General features: G+C 45.8%; 1 protein-coding gene across 2 annotated transcripts in view; it reads left to right on the top strand.

Annotated features, from left to right (window-relative positions):
* Positions 1 to 20,789, top strand: part of mccc2 (methylcrotonyl-CoA carboxylase subunit 2) — a 187,919-nt gene that overhangs the window by 63,538 nt on the left and 103,592 nt on the right. For both annotated transcript variants that reach the window (XM_072516154.1, XM_072516153.1), the window contains exons 4-8: positions 68 to 169; positions 7,638 to 7,765; positions 9,420 to 9,532; positions 10,124 to 10,237; positions 20,387 to 20,451. In XM_072516154.1, the coding sequence (XP_072372255.1) occupies positions 68 to 169; positions 7,638 to 7,765; positions 9,420 to 9,532; positions 10,124 to 10,237; positions 20,387 to 20,451 (522 nt within the window). The remainder of the gene's footprint in view (positions 1 to 67; positions 170 to 7,637; positions 7,766 to 9,419; positions 9,533 to 10,123; positions 10,238 to 20,386; positions 20,452 to 20,789) is intronic.

The following is a 20,789-nucleotide window of genomic DNA, read 5'->3' as shown; positions in this document are numbered from 1 at the left end:
TTTATTATGTTAAGTATGTTAGAATTGTTTAGCTTTTAATTTAAAAGAGATACATTTTATTTGACAGGTCTCCATTCTTGGAGTTTTCACAGTTTGCAGGTTATCAACTGTATGGTGACGAGGACGTACCAGCTGGGGGCATCATCACAGGCATTGGAAGAGTGTCTGGGTAAGTGCTATATTTTAATTAATCTTTTACTTTCCCCATCTTCCTATAAAAGCTGTGTTATGGAAAGATGTTCAGGATAGCTTATGTAAGAAATGGGGGTGGGAGGGTGGGGGTTAATGTTAAATGAACCACTGTCCTTATTTCCTTCAAGTGCCTATCCATTTCCATTTTGAAATAATTGATCATCTCTGCTTCCACCACCCTTGTATGCAATAAGTTCCCTCTCATTACTGCTCTCTACAGAAAAAGGAAGGTTCTTCCTCACATCCGCCTATATCTCCTGCCCAAAACCTTAAATATATCTCCTTGTCCCACCTGCTTATTCTTTGTCTGCTTTATCTAAACCTGTCAAAATCATGTGGACCTCTTTCAAACCTCCTCTCAATCTCCTTTTGTCCAAGGAAAACAACCTCAGATTCTTCAACCTCATCTTGTAGCTAAAATCCCTCATTCCTATAATTGTTCTGGTAAATCTTTGTATCCTCTCAAGGACCTTCACACCCTTCCTAAAAGATGATGAACACAACTGGATGCAATACTCTAGTTGTGGCATAACCAGAGCTTCATAAAGGGTTAGCATAACTTTCTTGCTTTTATACTCAATGCATTAATTTATGAAGCCTAAGATCTCATACACTGCTCTCTCAACATGTCCTGACAACTTCAAGGATCTGGATATATGGACCCCTTTCACGCAGCATTTTTAGTCTTTATTGCTTCCACCAATCCTTTCTGTCAAAAAGCATCAACTCACATTTCTCTGTATTTAATTCTGTCTGTCTTATTTGTGCCCATTTTGATGTCCTATGTCCTGTTGCAGTCTATTGGTATCATCCTCACTTTGCCACACTTCCAAATGTGATACCATTGACACATTTTGAAATTTCACTCTATTCCAGTATGAAGTCTTTTTTATATATCTCGTGTATATATAAGTTGACATTGGCCCTTTTATTCATTCACCTCAGTTTTGTTAACCACCCTTTTATGTGGTACTTCGTCACACGGTTTCTTAAAATCCATATAGTTGACATCCCTTGTTCTCCCTTCATCAACCTTCTCTGCTACTTGATCCAAAAAATTCAATTGAGTTAGTCAAACATGATTTGCCTTTTATACATCTGTGCTGGCACTCTTTAATTAACTCAAAACTCTCCCAAAGTGCCTGTTATTTGTTTCCCTGACAATTGTTCTTCCAGTTTCACATGCCATTGGCCGGCCTGTAGTTACTAGGCCTGTCTTTACAGCCATTTTTGAATAACATTTGCCACTTTTCAATCCTCTGATATCTCTCATATCAAGGGAAGACTGGAAGATTATTGGAAGCCCTCCCTTTATCTCAACTCCTGCTTCCCTTAGCAACCTGGAATGCGAGCCATCCAGACCAGACAAATTTATCCACTCCTAGCATATCCAGCCTTTTCATTACATCCCGTCTATCAATATTCACCCCATCCATTACCTCAACCATCTCTGCTTCTACCGATATGTTGTCAGATTCCTATTCCTTAGTAAACACCGATATGAAGTATTCTAGCTTTGCACTGTGCCCATGAGCATATATTGTTGTCCCTAATAAAGGGTGGCATGGTGGTTAGCTTCTGTGGAGAGAGAAATAACGTTAACAATTCAGTTTAAGGACCTTTCATCAGAACATGTGCTTAATTGAACCTGGCTCTAAGCAAGCAAATGAAAATGGTTAACCCTGGAACCCGAAGCCCGGAATCCAGCTTTAAAGTTATATTATACCCATTTGCTGCTGCATTTTTTTACATTCGTAATGCGGCTTCTAGAATCGGCAGAGCTTTTAGGTTCCACTAGATGGTGCCAATGTAATGTTCAATTATTATGCTAGCTATTGACTGATTTCTTAGTGATTACCTTTGCAACAAAAGGTTATTAGTCTGTTGCCAATCCCACTTATGATTCACACATGGGTGTTTTATATAGTAACAGCTTTATTACAGTGACTGATTTGGTCTTCCGTTTGTGTTAACTGACACACACACAAATCAATTGGTTCCCAGGCTCAAACTATCTTTGAAAAAGCTCTCTCAACACAAGACCGGTAGTGATAAGCTTGGGTCTCCAGGCCGCCTGTTCTCCTGCCTCCAAGCAACATTGCTACTGATCCTGTAAAAGACTCTGCATTTAAGGGGACTTGGTTAAATTCTTATACTATAGTACAACCATGGCTTGTGCTTTTATAATAGATGGATAAGGAATATGCACTATGTACATATAGATAGGTTGAATTTTTAGATGTTTACCTGGTTTCTAATCTTTTGCCTCTGTAATACAAACTTTCATAGAATCCGTACAGTGCAGAAGGAGACCATTTGGCCCATCGAGTCTACACCGCCCCTCTAAAACATCCTACCTAGGCCTACTCCACCACCCTATCTCTCTAACCCCATAACCCCACCTAACCGTTGGCCGCTAAGGGACAATTTAGAATGGCCAATCCATCTAACCTGCACATCTTCGGACTGTAGGAGGAAACCAGAGCACCTGGCAGAAATCCATGCAGACACAGGGAGAATGTGCAAAGTCCACACAGACAATCACCCAAGGTTGGAATTGAACCCCGATCCCTTCCACTGTGAGGCAGCAGTCCTAACCACTACCACCGTGTGGCCTTTATTTATAGTAAGTGCTGAGGCCAAGTATTAATCCTTGTCCCTAGACATGAGTATTTTCATTCTCTACTCTTGTGTTCCAAACTGACTGTTATTTAAATATAGAGATTAGATTGATTCACTTTTCTCTCTCCCTTGCTCTTCTTCTCCAGATAGCATCCTCGATTATTTGAGTGTTGCTGAACCATGACTTATGCTTTCATTTTACGAGGTGGGTGGGCAAGGAGGCAGGTCCCAAGACTAACATAGCCGGAATGGGGATCAAACCTCACACCGTTGGCATTACTCTGAACCACATGCTAACTGTCTAGCTAACTGATACCGCTTCCGCCTCATTTGCTCCACCATTAAAACTTTTAAAAGAAAGAAATACTAGAATGGATTTGATTCTTCGATAAACTAATGTCAAGATAATCTATGGTGAGAAGTCTTACAACAAGAGGTTAAAGTCCAACAGGTTTGTTTTGAATCACTAGCTTTCGGAGCACTGCTCCTTCCTCAGATGATTCACCTGAGGAAGGAGCAGTGCTCTGAAAGCTAGTGATTCAAAACAAACCTGTTGGACTTTAACCTGGTGTTGTAAGAGACTTCTTACTGTGCTCACACCGGTCCAACGCCGGCATCTCCACATCAAGATGATCTATGAATGAAAGTAATAGAAACTCAGCATCCATAACAAGGCCACCTTGTAAAGTCAGAATAGGACCAGCCACCCTTCTGATCACCTTGCACACAAATAATCCCAAATGTGGCAATGCGTTCTTAAAAAATGTTTTTTTTAAATTAATCTTTAGTAAGGTTACATGCAGATTGAGAACTACATATTATTTGGCGATATGGATGCTTTGTTGGGTCCTTGGAGTAAAATTGAGTCAGAAGAATATTGCGGATGCTGCCTACTTGTAGCATATTGTTTTGGAGGCTGTGCGTTTGTAATATTTTCTGAATTTGGGAAATTGTCTTTTGAGTTCTTTTTTTAATAAATATTTTTATTCTATTCTCCTTTTTCATATTTTCTCCCAAATTTACACCCACCAACAATAAACAATAATCAGTAATGAATGCAATGTCAATCCCCATATAAATAACAACAATCCCATCCACCAACCAAACCCCCAAACATTAGCCCGCATGTGAACATAAACAAAAAGAAATCAGGAATCACCCATAGTCACCATTAACACATACAGTCCCCCTGCCCCCAACTCTCCCAACACCCCCCCCCCCCCCCCCCCCCAAATGTTCGATGTAATCCAATTCTCGAAAGTGCATAATGAATAATGCCCATGAATTGTAGAACCCCTCCAACCTTCCCCTCAGTTCAAATTTGACCTTCTCAAGAGTCATAATTCCAGCAGGTCCCCCTGCCACGCCAGGGCACAGGGTGAGAGGTTGATCTCCAGCCCAACAGGATCCGCCTTTGGATGATCATAGAGGCGAAGGCTACAACATCTGCCTCCGCACCCGTTTCCAACCCCGGTTGGTCCGACACTCCGAATATGGCCTCCTGAGGGCCCGGGTCCAGTTTCACGTGGACCTCTTTAGAGATTACCCTAAAAACCTCCTTCCACTAATCTTCCAGCTTGGGACAGGCCCAAAACATATGAACGTGGTTTGTGGGGACCCACCACAACGTTCACACACATCATCTACCCCCTCAAAGAGCCGGCTCATCCTTGCCCTTGTGAGGTGTGCTCTATATACCACCTCCAGCGATATCAGCCCCTACCTCGCGCACAAGTTGGAGGCGTTCACCCTCTGGAGCACCTCACACCAGAACCCCTTCTCCATACCCTCTCCCAACTCGTCCTCCCACTTTGCCCTGATTTCTTCCAATGGAGCCTTTTCCCCTTCCAAAATAGCCCTGTAAACCGGCAACACTACCCCCTTCTCCAGTCCCCCTGTCGTCAGCACCCCCTCCAGCAATGTGATGGCCGGCTCTACCGAGAAGCTCTGTATCTCCTTTCTGGCAATGCCTCGAACCTGCATGTATCTAAATATTTCCCCCTGCTCCAGCCTATGCTTCACTCCCAGCTCCTTCAGTCCTGCAAACCGACCCCCAAGAAACAAATCTTTTAGTGTCCTAATTCCTTTCTCCTCCCATCTCCGAAAATTTCCATTCCACTTCCCTGGCTCAAATCTATGATTCCCCCGAATCGGGTCTTTTGAGTTCTAAGCAGAGTTCATATCTGCTCTGATTGGTAAATGTTGCACCCACACATTTGACATGAAAAGGATTGTGATTTGTTACAGTGCGGAATATACTTGTAGTGAGTGATGACAGTTACGCCAGACTCTGTGATCCAGGAGGACAAAGAACAATACAGCAGAGGACAGGCCTTTCGGCCCTCCAAGCCTGCGCCGACCATGGTACCTGCATAAACTAAAACCGTATGCAGTTGCTTCCATTCCCACCCTATTCATATATTTGTCTAGATGCCCCTTAAATGCCGCTATCGTATCTGCTCCCACCACCTCTCCAGGGAGCGCGTTCCATATATTTACCACCCTCTGTGTAAAAACATGCCTCGCACATCAATTATAAACTTTTCCCCATGCACTTTAAACCTATGTTCCCCAGTACTTGACTCTTCTACCCTAGGAAAGACCATCTGACTATCCACTCTGTCCATGCCACTCATAATCTTGTAGACCTCTATCAGGTCGCCTCCAACCTCTGTCATTCCAGTGAGAACAGCCCGTGTTCATCTAACCTCTCCTCATAGCTAATGCCCTCCATACCAGGCAACATCCTAGTAAACCACTTCTGTACCCTCTCTAAAGCATCCACATCCTTCTGGTAGTGTGGTGACCAGAATTGTACACAGTATTCGAAATGAGGCCTAACTAAGACAGCTGCAACATGACTTGCCAATATTTATATTCAATGCCCCGACTGATGAAGGCCAGCATGCCGTTTGCCTTCTTGACCACCTTATCCACATGCGTTGCCACTTTCAGTGATTGGTGGACATGCACGCCCAGATCTCTCTGCCTGTCAGTACTCAGAAGAGTTCTATCATTTATTGTGTAATTCCTACATTCATTGGATTCCAAAGTGCATTACCTCACACTTGACTGGATTAAATTCCATCTGCCATTTCTCCCCCCAAGACTCCAACCAGTTTATATCCTGATGTATTCTCTGACAATCCTCTTCACTATCCGCAGCTCCACCAATTTTTGTGTCATCTGCAAACTTACTAATCAACCTTGTTTTTCAACTGACAAGCCCAGTCGGCATAGGCCTTGGTTTGCAGAGAGTGCAATATTTGTCATGCTCCCTGTAGCTTCTCAGAATGGTTAAAGTGAGAATTGGACCAGAATGGTCAACAATCATTCGGCAACTATTCACCAATCATTCCTTGAAAGGGGTGGAATCTGAGAACCATTTGTGGAGTGGTATGCATTATTTTGAATTACTATCATGCATCGGGCAGCATGGTAGCAATGGGCAGCATGGTAGCACAGTGGTTAGCACAGTTGCTTCACAACTTCAGGGTCCCACGTTCGATTCCCGGCTTGGGTCACTGTCTGTGCAGAGTCTGCACCTTCTCCCCGTGTCTGCGTGGGTTACCTCCGGGTACTCCGGTTTCCTCCCACAGCCCAAAGATGTGCAAGTTAGATGGATTGGCTATGCTAAATTGCCCTTAGTGTCCAAAGAAAAGGTCAGGTGGGGTTACGGGGATAGGGTGGAGGTGTTGGGATAGAGTGGAGGTGTGGGCTTAGGTAGGGTGCTCTTTCCAAGGGCCGGTGCAGACTCGTTGGGCCTAATGGCCTTCTTCACTGTAAATTTGATTATTCTATGATCTAGAATGTTAAAATTGTTTTATTTTCTGTCTAGTGCTTTCATTAAACACTGTATATATTGGCAACTGTCAGTGTTTTTTTTTTTTAGTTCTGTTACACTCATGGGTATATTTTCTGTGCAGCTCCTGAGTTGCATGCGTTGAGGGCTGTTGTCTGGTGGACATAAAGGAAAGGAAACTTAGCATCTCATTGGAATTTTGGCAGTTCAAATATTTTGTGTTACTTCCAATGTTGGATGGCCTTCAGTGTTGGTAACTTTCTATGATCTTCAGCATATACTTGGCTTAGTTCTGCAAGTTTCATTTTGTACTTTATCTTCTGCCACTCTTCAAACTATTTGCACTTTAAAATGGTCTAATTGGTTTACACACTTCTCCTCTACACAGCTGTCATCAGGCTGTTGATCAGATGGAGAAGATATTCTTCTCTGGGAAATGATAAATTATGCCCGTGAGGTACATGTGTAGAGCAAATTTAAGCTTAGTAACAGCTCATCTTGTCAGCAGGTTTACATAAGTCTGAAAATCTGACTGTCTAATGAGAAAACCACAATATATCAACCAGCCAGAACTAAAAATCCATTTGTCACTTGAGTATTCTTATCCAAAAAGGCAGTTCTCTACTCCTAAGTTGCAATCCCTAAAATTGAAGTGCATCTCTGCATACAGTAGTTTTTCAACCTTTCAGACAGCTGGCTAAACACGTCCAGTGACAGCAGCTTTGAATGTTGGTCAAGACTAGAAGTTAGACTGTTATTCTAGGTTTCAAATCCACTGCTATGTGGGCCGTTAATGTTTGTGCTTTGTCACTTGAACATAGTATTACCATTTAAGAGTTTGTCATTTGTGATTTGAATTCTTGGTTTGTTTCTGATGAAGTCACATCTGAAATGTTAACTTACCTGTTTTTTCTACAGATGTTAACTGACCTATTGCGTATTCAGCATTTTCTTTTCAGTAGTAAAGTTGTTTATGTACTTTTCCATTGCTAATTCTGAACCATATTTATATTGCTTTCAGGGTTGAATGTTTGATTGTCGCCAATGATGCAACAGTAAAAGGGGGTTCCTACTACCCAATTACAGTGAAGAAACATATAAGAGCACAGGAGATTGCAACAGAGAACCACCTGCCCTGTATTTATTTAGGTGAAACTTTTAATTTTCCCTTACATTTATTTAGTCTTTTAAACTATATTTTATGACGTTGAGTGCATTTTGAATACATTTAATTTTTTCTGTGAGCTAATAATGCATATTGGAACGTTTTCAATTTTTCTTAGATTACTGCTCTTTTATGAAATATTACTTCTGCTAAATGACAGTTTTTTTTTAAAAGTTTAGAGTACCCAATTCATTTTTTCCAATTAAGGGCCAATCTACCTAGCCTGCACATCATTGGGTTGTGGGGGCGAAACCCACGCAAACACGGGGAGAATGTGCAAACTCCACATGGACAGTGACCCAGAGCCGGGATCGAACCTGGAAACTCGGCGCCGTGAGGCTGCAGGGCTAACCCACTGCGCCACCGTTCTGCCCCTCTAAATGACAGTTTTGCAAGAAAAAGTACTACCATTAGTAATTATGTTGAAAATTGTCAGCGTGTTCCTTGTAGTACAGTTTGTTATTTGATTCTCTTTTGGTAAATTGTGTCTTCGTGCCTCAATTGTCCTGTTAGTGCGAGTCCACAAAATAGACTTCAGAGTCTTGAGTGCAAAATCTAGGCTGAGGCAGAGGGGGATCTTCATTGTCAGAGATGCCAACTTTCAAATGAGACATTAAACTGAGGCCCAGACTATTGTCTTGGGTAAATGCAATCTTTTAAGAAGAGCAGAAAAGTTATCCCTGGTATCCTCAAGCCGCATGACAAAAAAAAAATTATCTGGTTATTATCACATTGCTGTTTGTGGGTGCATGCTGCAGGTTGATGGCGGTGACACTGCGCTCCTTACAGTAGGCACCTCAAAGCTTTGGAGAAGCAACATCAATGGTGCTGTTGCAAGATCCTGATTAATACTACACTACTGTATGCCTCACCTGATGCCGGTATCTTATGTATTTACATTGTGTACCTTGTGTTTGAATCATAGAATTTACAGTGCATAAAGAGGCCATTCAGCCCATCGAGTCTGCCGTATTATGTATTTTCTTTTTTAAAAACATTTCTTGTCATGTACTAAATGATCTGTTTGAGCTGCTCGCAGAATAATACTTTTCACTGTACCTCAGTACACGTGACAATCAACAAATCCAAATCTGCCAGTCCCTTCAAGCAACCACCTGTCCAATATGTGGCATAGTGTGCAGGTCACGCATTGGACTTATCTTAAAACCCTTCGAATTGGCGAGGAAGCAAGTATTCCTTGATCCCGAGGGACTTCCTAAAAAGCAAGAAGAGAAGCTGTTTATGGGAGCTTGTTTGCACAGATTGGCTGCCGCATGCCCTACATTACAAAAGTAGCGATGCTTCTAAAATAAAAACAGAAAATACTGGAGATACTCACTAGGTCAAGCAGCATCTGTGAAGAGGGAAATGAGTTAATATTTCAAGAAAGTGGCCTTTCATCAGCTCTGGTGAAAAATCGTTGACCTAAAATGTTACCTCCATTTTCCACTCCCCTGATGCTCCATGATGTGCTGAATATTTCCAGGATTTTCTGTTTTTATTAATTTTTTTAACAGCTGCAATATTTTGCTTTTGTACACTTCTAAAATACTACATTGGCTATAAAGCACTTTGGGATGTCCTGAGCTAATGAAAGGTGCTATATAAATGCAAGTCTTTTTCATCACTTTTATTTAGTGGACTCTGGTGGTGCAAACCTACCTCGACAAGCAGATGTGTTTCCAGATCGAGACCATTTTGGGCGCATATTTTATAATCAGGCTAATATGTCTGCAATGGGAATTGCACAGGTAAATTAATTTAAAATATATATCCTATTATTGTTCCTTTTAGTTAAAAACTTAAATTGCATGAAGCGTAAACATTTGTAAATAAAAAAAGGTTCAGGCATACAGCTCGATTTGCCATTTGGATCCTTTATTTGATATGTCAATTCTCCTGTGATGCCAGCAATTAAAATGTGAAAATATTAACAATTTATGCATTTGAAAGTGTAGCTAATTTGATTAGCAAGATTTCTCTTCAACGTAAGATAGGAATGTGACAAATTTTCACTAATTAGGAATAGTGTTCAGCTCCCTACAATCAGGTTGTGAATTTGATTGGCAGGTTTATCTGTCACTTCAAGTTGCATTCATGCATTGAGCACATTAAAGTAGAGTTAGTGTACTTTTGGTTGAGAAAAACTGAAAGCAGAAGAATGCAGTTTGACCAACTAAAAACACTATAGTCGTAAAGTTTAGGGGGGTGGACCCAATACAGAATGCAAAGGTGGTGAAGTGGTGTGTGAATGAAAATTATTGTCTTCATTTTTGTTTTCTTATAAAATCCGTTCTCATATATAAATTATTAATTTCCGTGATTGTCGTCTTTGGTTCTAGATAGCTGTTGTCATGGGTTCATGCACAGCAGGAGGAGCATATGTTCCGGCCATGGCTGATGAAAGTATTATTGTGAAGAATCAAGGGACAATTTTCTTAGGAGGCCCACCTCTGGTAGGTCTGTGTATAATAACCTCAATATTGTTTAATGTTTGGGGAGTAATATGAAGGTAAGCTCCCAAACTCCATTGCAAATTCTTGCATTAATCTGATTCCTCACCAGGATCAATTTTGCATAATATCTGCTCTTGTTCATATTGGTGCTTCTTCTCCGAGCTACCAATGCAAAAAGCAAAAACCCGTCATCGACTATGGACTATCGGTGTGGCTGAGGACAGGGCGATCACCAACACGGAGACTGGCAGGTGCTGCAGCGGCGAGGAACCACCAGGATCCACCCCAAGGACTTGTCAAACATGAGTAGTGATTGCCTTACTGACTGACTCATCCGTCCCACTGACCGCATGTCCATTCTCCTGCAGGTCCTCCCGGCGCCGGGCCACCCAGGGCCCATCCTGGGTGGCCCTCTCCTGACTCCGAGGAGAACACCTTGGAGGAGAGCTCCGAGCATGCCACCATAATAGTCGCGGCACAACTGTCATCCCCATCCTCCACCAGCGTATATACACATATCGCGGTGGGACATGTTAGTGATCAGGCTCCTGAGGCACAATCTGGTGAGCACCACACTGCTGCTGATGTCCATCAGGTGGAGGCAGGAACCTCCAGGCGAGACAGCAGTCGGGAGGTCTGCTGGACCCCAGCACCCAGCTGGTATCAGCCTGTGGAAGAGGTTATCCCGGGGCTGATGGAGACAATATTGAGCGGCCGGGATGTTCTGACTGCGAGGTCAGCACACGGGACTGGGCGGCCCGGCTGTGCATGTGTTGCCGACAAGCGAGCTGTGGCCCTCCAGCCCCAGAGGATGCCTGGCACGAGCATCGAGGGTCACGGGTCAAGGTAAGCAGCTGGCTGCCTCCACCCCAGATGTGCATCCTGGGAAACACCAAGACGTACTGGTAGAGTTCGGAGGGCCAGGTACATTGAGCATCACTTAGGGCACCGGGGGAGGGTGTGTGTGTGTGTGTGTGGTGGGGGGGGGGGGGGGGGGGGCGGGGGGAGTGCCCCATGTCACTTCACTTTGGAAAGTAATAAGTACGAGTGCCGAGTCCTCCAACTCGCGATTTTACGGCTGCCTTGTGCTTAAGCAAGAGCGTGACGCGCCTGTTAAATCATGGTAGAGGCCAAAAATAAGAACCGTGTCGGGCGCCAATCTAACCGGCCTGCCTTCTTTGGCGAAATCAGGATCCCGCCATAGTGTGGCGAGAAACCAATAATCACCACTTAAGCCCAATCTCCATACTATCTAACGACCTGTGATCTAGCGGCCTCCCAGCAAGCAGTCATGCAGGTGGCCATTAGTGCATCTTTTTAAAAACATGAAGCTGGTGGAATGGCTGCTGAGGGGACCCGAGGCGATGAGTAGCCATCTTCGCTTACAGGCAAAGAGCCCGGGGTCACTGGGGTTGCTGCCCTGGTGCTCGCAGGGAGGTGTGGGAGACACTGGGGGACCAGCCCCGGTTGGGGTGGACAGTCATCCTGGGGAGGGTGGGGGGGTTTGCAGAGCAGTGGGGGTGCGGGGGGGGGGGGGAAGATGGGTGTCCCAGCGCGGAGAATCCACCATGCCAACCCCTGGACCATGTGGTCCCGTTCCGGGGGAAACCTGTAGCCATCTAAGATGGCCACCTGCAAAGGACCATGGGAATTCTGGCCAACCCAGGACTCAGACAGATACACAGCCTATGTGTATCTAAAATACAGGTAACCAGATCTAACCGAAACCCCCACTTGTTTACATTTCAATGGCCCATTTCCCCAGGACAATAGAACTCCAAACAAGCAACCGGTACAGCCAGAGACTGAGTGGCACCACCCCCTTGCTCAGAAAGCACAACTGCCAAGGTCAATGACCGCTAAGAACCCGCCCAGCTACTAAGGCACCCGCCCCTTAATTGGCCGAAATCGAAGAGAGTGATCAGAGCCCTGTCGAACTATTGGGTCCAAGGTTAAGGACCGCCTCAAAGACCGTGAAATCCCAGGGGGATAAAAGAGGGCACAGCCATGTTTGCTGTCTCTTTTGGATCCGGCCTGTGCCTACCCAATTGCAGCAGGAACAGCCAGGTAAGTTCAGTGATGTGGAGATGCCGGCGTTGGACTGGGGTGAGCACAGTACGAAGTCTTACAACACCAGGTTAAAGTCCAACAGGTTTGTTTCGATGTCACTAGCTTTGTCACTAGGTAAGTTCAAGACCAACGATCGCTACCTGACGGCTGAGCCCAGCAGAGACAGAGCCACTTTCTTCGAACCAGCCAAGTGAAATCCACATAAAGGTCTTTATCCATTTGCACCGTGCCAGTTGCCCTGAAGTTAAGTATAGTTATCGTAGCTGATAGGTGTAGTTTAACTCGTAGTAGATATTGTGTTTGCATGTTGAGATAACTCTTGTGTATGTAAATGAACCATCTTTTGAACTAACTAACAGGTTGTGTGGTCATTTGATCGATATAAGGGAAAGGCTTGTGGTTCACCGAGATAAATCGAAATACCCACAGTATTGGCGACGCTGTTGGGACCTAAAAATAGAACAACAAACCCCAGCCCCTACCCGCCTGCCCCGCCAACCACTTATGACTCCCACCAACCACGGAGGCCTCTGGCCGCGTGGCTGAAGGCTATAGCTAATTTGGAATTGTCAATCGTAAGTGAGCACTTCATACCTCCCAAGTGGATCCCTGTGGGTAGGCGTGCCATGGAGCAAGTGTGAGTTATTGCCCAGATTCCCAATCAGACTATAATGCCTGGACACCCATCCTGAGCACTGCGGGAGGCACCACCGAGGACGCAGCAATGAACATCTGAACCCTGGGACTGGACTCTGGCACCGGGGTCATCTTTACGACCAGACGGTGGGCATGTACACTGTGGAGGGGACCAGCGCCAGGTCCAGGTAACATTCGGGTGTCTGGGGTACAGAGTCACGGGTCTGGTGATCAGGGGTGCATAGGCAGGGCATGTCATATGGGTTGCGGGGGGGTGAGCGATGGGAGACATGGAGGGTCCCGGGGTGGAAGACGCCGCTGGTTGTCAGTCTCACTCTCTCCAATTCCTTACAGATATTGCACAGGACGACGAATGATATCTTTCCCTAGCATGTGCCAAAGAAGGCTCTGCCTCAACAAGGGGATGTGCGGCCCCTGTGCCATGTCCTTGTGGACTTGACGCCACGTAAGGAGGAGGATACCCACTCCCAGTATCTGTCAAGGTCACCGCAGCCCTGCACATCTATGTTTCGGGATCATTCCAGGGCGCGAGCGGGGACTTGTGTGGCATCTCACAAGCTACAGCCCACAAGTGCATCCGTGGTTCCACTGCCTGAACATCCAGCTCCTGTACGACCACCTGAAGATGATGCACGTGTGTGCACGCTTCCCAGGGAGTGTCCACGACAGCTACATCCTGGGGTAGCTGGACATCCACGGACCACCCCAGGATGGCCGGTTGGCTCTTGGGGGATAAGGGGTACCCGCTGATGACCAGTACGGAGGCAGGTGACCGATGTGGAGGCCTGCTACAACGAAACCCAGTGCCACCCAGTCTGCCACTGAGCGGTGCATCGGACTGCTCAAAATGCAGTTCCGATGCCTTGACTGCTCTAGTGGTGCGCTGCAGTACACCCCCGAGGGTTCACCCACTTTGTGGTAGTTTGCTGTGTCCTCCACAAGCTGACATAGCAGCGAGGCGATAGGTGGAAGGGGAGGAGTATGTGGCCACCTCTGAGGAGGAGACGACGGACCAGGAGGAACTGGGGACAAGCCCGGGAAGGACTCGCAGGACAAGCTGGAGGATGGAGCAAAGGCGGGAGCGGCGGGTGTCTGGCCATCCCGGAGGGCCAGGGAGGTCCTCATCCTCCCTCGCTTCACTTGGGACATGGCCTCATTCGTCATTCCCCTCTCCCCGCCCTCCCTCCCCCATCCCTCTGCCTTCCCCCTTGGTTAAATCGTGCCCTTAGACTCTGAGATTCTTTGATCATGAATGCTTTCACTGCATTCTACTTCAAAGTTTTGTAATCACCTGAAGCACAGTATGACAGGCTCAGTTCTCGGCCTTCACCCTGATGAATGGAATTTTCATTTGAGACATGACTTCAAGAAATGGTTAGTAAGGCAGTCTTTTAAACTTAGGATCAGCAGTAACTGATTCAGCCCCTCAAGCCTGATCCATAAATCAAGTGTTGGTTCTGTATCTGTTGTCTAATGAGAAGGTATCAGTCTCAGTTTTGAAAATTTTGATTGACCTATCCTCACCAGCTCTCGGGGGGACAGAATTCCAGATTTCCACTACCTGTTATGTGAAGAATTGCTTCCTGACATCATCCCCTCAACAGCCTAGTTCCAATATTAAAGTTATGCACCCCTGATTTGGACTCTCCCACCAAAGGAAATAGTTGTTTTCTATCTATCCTATCACCTCCTTTAATTATCTTAAACACCTCAATTAGATTACCCCTCAATCCTATGAACTCTAAGGAATATAAACCTGTTTTGTTTTAAAAAAAAAAAAAAAAAAATTTTTATTCTCCTTTTTCACATTTTCTCCCACATTTACACCCATCAACAATAAACAATAATCAGCAAGGTATGTCAATCCCCATAATAACAACGACCCCATCCGCCCACCAACCCCCAAACCTCAGCCCACATGTTTACATAAACAAATGACAAAAAGGAATCAGGGATTACCCATAGTCACCCTTAATCTACACAGCCCCCCTCCCCCCCCCACCCACCCCCCCACCCCCCCCCCCCAACTAATGTTCGATGTTATCCAGTTCTTGAAAGTGCATAATAAATAGTGCCCATGACTTGTAGAACCCCTCCGAGCTTTCCCTTATTTCGAACTTAACCTTCTCAAGGGTCAAGTATTCCAACAGGTCCCCCCGCTACGCCAGGGCACTGGGTGGAGAGGCTTCTCTCCATCCCAGCAGGATCCGCCTTCGGGCGATTCGGGCTATGATATCTGCCTCCGCTCCCGTTTCCAACCCTGGCTGGTCCGACACCCCGAATATGGCCTCCTGGGGACCCGGGTCCAGTTTCACCCGCACCACCTTGGAAATTACCCTAAACACCTCCTTCCAGTACTCTCCTAGCATTGGACAGGACCAAAACATATGAACGTGATTCGCGGCCCCCCCCCCCCCCAACGCTCACACACATCCTCTACTCCTTCCAAAAAATCGGCTCATCCTCGCCCTCGTGAGGTGCGCTCTATATACCACCTTCAGCTGTATCAGCCCCAACCTCGCACATGACGTGGAGGCATTCACTCTCCGGAGCACCGCACACCAGACCCCCTCCTCTATAACCTCTCCCAGCTCTTCCTCCCACTTTGCTTTGATCCCTTCCAGTGGTGCCTTATCCTCTTCCAAAATGGTTCCGTACACCGCTGACACTGCCCCCTTCTCCAGTCCCCTTGTCGTCAACACCTCCTCCAGCAATGTGGAGGCCAGTTCCTCTGGGAAGCTCTGTATCTCCTTCCTGGCAAAATCCCGAACCTGCATGTACCTAAACACTTCTCCCTGCTCTAGCCCATACTTCGCTTTCAGCTCCCTCAATCCTGCAAACCGACCCCGAAGAAACAAATCTTTTAGCGTCTTAATCCCCTTCTCTTCCCATTTCCGAAAACTTCCATCCCACCTCCCTGGCTCAAATCTGTGGTTCCCCCAAATCGGCATTTCCCTTGACCCTAACCCCAACCCGAAGTGTTGCCGAAACTGCCTCCAGATTTTCAATGACGCTATTATTACCGGACTCCCTGAATATTTCCCCGGAGCTATCGGGAGCGGCGCTGTTGCAAGTGCTTTCAGCCCTGACCCCCTGCACAAACTCCTCCATTCTGACCCACTGAGAATCCACCCCTCTGACCCAGCTCTGCACTTTCTCCACATTCGCTGCCCAGTAGTAGTACAACAAGCTCGGGAGACCCAAACCCCCTGCCTGCCTTCCCCTCTGTAGCAGCACCTTTCTCACTCTGGCCACCTTCCCTCCCCATATGAATGAGGTAATCCTTCCCTCAATCTCCCTGAAAAAAGACTTTGGCAGGAAAATCGGTAGGCATTGAAAAATAAACCGGAATCGCGGCAACACATTCATTTTAACCGCCTGTACCCGACCCGCCAGTGACAGAGGAAGGCCATCCCACCTTGCCAGATTGGCTTTCACTCTCCCCACCAAACTAGTGATGTTGTACCTGCAAAGCCTCCCCCACTCCCGGGCAACCTGCACCCCCAGATACCTAAAATGAGTCCCTGCTCTACGGAATGGCAGCCCCCCCACCCCTGCCCCCACCCCCGGCCGAGACACCACAAAGTACTCACTCTTGTCCAAGTTCAACTTGTACCCCGAGAAAGACCCAAATACCCGCAGTAGCTCTAATATTCCTTCTATCGATGCACTCTGCTCCGACACATACAGCAGCAAGTCGTCGGCATATAAGGACACCCTATGCTCTATCCCCCCCCGCACTATTCCTTTCCATGCTCCCAAACTTCTCAATGCGATGGCCAATGGCTCAATCGCAAGTGCAAACAGCAGGGGGGGACATAGGACATCCCTGTCTCGTCCCACGGTGAAGAGAGAAATATCTCGAACTGATATTATTTGTGCGGACACTCGCCTTCGGTTCCTTATATAATAGCTTTACCCAGTTCACAAACCTTCGTCCAATCCCAAACCGCTCCAGCATTGACATCAGGTACCCCCATTCTACCCGATCAAACGCCTTCTCGGCGTCCAATGCCACAACTACCTCTGTTTCCTTTCTTTCCGCCGGTGCCATAACAACGTTCAAAACCCTCCTAATGTTCGAAAACAGCTGCCTCCCTTTCACGAACCCCGTCTGATCCTCCCCTATTACCTTCGGAAGGCACTCCTCCAGCCTACCCGCCAGTACCTTTGCCAACACTTTTACATCCACATTCAGAAGTGATATGGGCCGATACGACCCACACTCCGTCGGATCCTTATCTCTTTTTAGTCACAGGGAAATCGATGCCTGCCCCAAGGTTTGCGGCAACACCCCCTTCCCTATCGCCTCCTCAAACATCCCCACCATCAGGGGTGCCAACCTATCCTTAAATTTTTTATAATATTCCACCGGAAACCCATCCAGCCCTGCCACCTGCCCCGACTGCATCCTCCCAATCGCATCCTTTATCTCCTGCTCCACTATTGCTCCTTCTAATGTAGCCCTGTCCCCCTCCCCTAGCCTCGGGTACTCCAACACATCGAGAAATTCCTGCATCTCACGGTCTCCTGGGAGTGGCTCTGACTTGTACAATCTCTCATAAAACTCCTCAAAAACCTTGTTAATCATCACTGGGGCCACCACCAACTTCCCTGCCCTATCCTTCACCTGAAGAATTTCCCTTGCCGCTGCCTCCCTCCGGAGCTGACCTGCTAACATACTTATCTCCATGTTCATAAACTACACCCCTTGCTCGTCTCAGTTGACGCACCGCCTTCCTGGTGGACAGTCGGTCGAAGCTCGCCTGTAGTTCCTTCCTCTTTTCCAGCTTCGCCGGGTCCCCATCCTCTGCATACCTCCTATCTACCTCCAACATCTCATCTATTACCCTCTGCCGCTCCAACCTCTCCTCCCTATCCACCCTAGCCTTAAACAAAATTACCTCACCTCTCACCACCGCCTTTAGAGCCTCCCAGACGACTGCCTTCGACACCTCACCCGTACAATTGAAGCCTACATATTCCTTAATTACCTTTTCAATTTTCTCACAGAATACTTGGTTCCCCAAAAGCCCCACATCCAGTTTCCACCTCGGTCTCTGCGCTGCCCCTTCTCAAGCACCATATCCACCCAATGTGGAGCTTGATCTGACACTGCAATTGCAGAGTATTCCGACCCCTTGACTCCAGCCAGCAAAGCCTTCCCCACCACAAAAAAGTCGATCCGCGAGTATACCTTATGGACCGCTGAGAAAAATGAATACTCCCGTTCCCTTGGGTGCAGGAACCTCCAAGGGTCCACCCCTCCCATTTCCACCATTAGCCCAGCCAGCGCCTTCGCCCCCCCTGATGGGACCAGCGAGCGCGGCTGTGATCTGTCCAACCTTGGCTCCTGCACCAGGTTCCAGTCCCCCCCCCCCCCCACAATCAGCTCATGCATGTTATAAACCTGTTTTTATCCTGCGGTTGCAAGGTATGATAGAAACACAGGATGAGTTCATTTGTGCTTTTTTTTTTGAGCAGTTGTAACGTACAATATATTTACCAGAATTACTTTGTGGACTACAAGTTCCGCCATTGTCTCCTCATATTGAGTCATTAAAAGTTAGCATGCAGGTGCAGCAAGAAATTAGGAAGGCAAATTATATGTTGGTCTTTATCACAAGGGGATTTGAGTACAGGAGTAAAGATGTCTTCCTGCAGTTGTATAGAACCTTGGTATGACTTCACCCAGAGTATAGTGTACAGTTTTGATCCTCTTATCTAAGGAGGGATATACTTGCCATTGAGGGAGTGCAATGAATGTTCACCAAATTAATCCCTCGGGTTATTTTATGAGGGGAAAATGGGGCGAGTGGGTATGTATTACTTAGAGTTTCATAGAATGAGGGGTGATATTGAAACGTGCAAAATTCTTAAAGGCTGTGGCAGCATAGATGTAGGTCAGATGTTTCTCCTGGCTGGTGAGTCGAAAACTCGGGGATATAATCTCAGGCTAAATGGTAGACTATTTAAGACTGAGATGAGGAGGAATTTCTTCACTCAGAGGATGGTGAATCTTTGGAATTGACTACCCCAGAGGGCTGTGGAAGCTCAATTATTGTTCAAGACAGAAATCAATACATTTCTGGAGACTGATGGCATAAAGGGATATGAAAATAGTGCGGGAGAGTGGTGTTCAGGTAGGTGATCAGCCATGATCTAATTGAATGGCAGAGCAGGCTCGATGGGCTGAATAGCCTACTCCTGTTCCCATGTTCCTATGTTGTGGTTGAAAAAGATGGATAGATACTTCCTTGGTTGCTTTTGCCATTAATAGTCATGGTGTTCCCTCATAGGAACTTGTCATGTTATCAAGTTATAAAAGTTTAATTTAAGAGAGGAATTGATGAGTTGTGGGCTGACTCAAAGAATGAAACTAATCAGTAACATGAGAGCCTAGAGTGAGGATTGTGAATCAATCCTAGTGACTAAATACAATTGTGATGTGGAGATGCCGGCGTTGGACTGGGGTGGGCACAATAAGAAGTCTTACAACACCAGGTTAAAGTCCAACAGATTTGTTTCAAACACTAGCTTTCGGAGCACTGCTCCTTCCTCAGGTGAATGAGGAAGGAGCAGTGCTCCGAAAGCTAGTGTTTGAAACAAACCTGTTGGACTTTAACCTGGTGTTGAAATACAATTGTGTTATTTAAATCTCTGGATTGGCTGTGGCTCATTGTCATTGATATGTATAATTGATTCTTTCAGTGTTTGTTATTCTGGTCCTCAGTGGGAGGGAATAGGACAACTCCAAGTAGATTGTTTGTGTTATAATAATAATAATTGCTTATCGTCATAAGTAGGCTTCAATGAAGTAACTGTGAAAAGCCCCTAGTCGCCACATTCCGGCGCCTATTCAGGGAGGCCGGTACGGGAATTGAACCCGCGCTGCTGGCCTTGTTCTGCATTACAAGCTTTGTGTGCATTCTTAATATAATTTTGTGTTGGTATTTATTTCTGGGAATATGAGTCGATAATTTATTTTGCAGTATTACATTATTTAAATTCTTGGTGGCCTCGTGTTATCTGTAAGGGCATTTTCATTTATATGAGACTGAAAACTGTTATTGCAGTTATCTAGGACTGAAAAATTGAAGCTGAGTCATCTCTTCACAGATGCTGTGTATTTTCAACATTCTCTATCTTAATTGCTGTAATATCATTATGAGCATGGATATTTCGCTCCCATATGTTCAAAAACTCAAATAACTATGATGTGTTTCTCAGTTAAAAATGCCTGGTGGTCCAAATATGATCAGTTTGAATGAAGTCTGATAATGATAAATCATAGAATCATAGATTTTACAGTGCAGAAGGAGGCCATTCAGCCTATCGAACCTGATGAAGAACTGATATTTTTGTTACCTTCCATACTGGAAAGCAAATATTTGAAACTATTGTTGACTTGTGTTTGTACAGGTGAAAGCTGCTACTGGTGAGGAAGTTTCAGCTGAAGACCTTGGAGGTGCTGACCTACACTGCAGGTAAACCATCTCATGTAGTCTCAGGTGGGGGTCTTATTGCCTGAGTACTCAGTGCAAACAAATATGGCTGCCATTCTACCAGGCTTAAAATGCTATTTTTGCAAAGTCTATCAAACAAAATATTATTGATGTTAGTTGTCACAATTATGGATTTATGATGCACAGGACACTGCCTCACTGGGTAATGCTCTATATGGATTGGATTGGATTTTACCATTTGGATCAGAATGTGAGGTCACACTTATGCAATGAGCAAACAGTTCTGTAACGCATAAGCAACAAAGATTGCTAAATAAAATAGCACTCTCGGTTTTAATACTCTCAATTACTTTATAACT

The sequence above is a fragment of the Scyliorhinus torazame genome, chromosome 9, assembly GCF_047496885.1.
Source record: "Scyliorhinus torazame isolate Kashiwa2021f chromosome 9, sScyTor2.1, whole genome shotgun sequence".
Classification (NCBI taxonomy): domain Eukaryota; kingdom Metazoa; phylum Chordata; class Chondrichthyes; order Carcharhiniformes; family Scyliorhinidae; genus Scyliorhinus; species Scyliorhinus torazame.
Note: the sequence above shows the minus strand (reverse complement) of the source record. Positions and strands in the feature narration are given on the sequence as shown.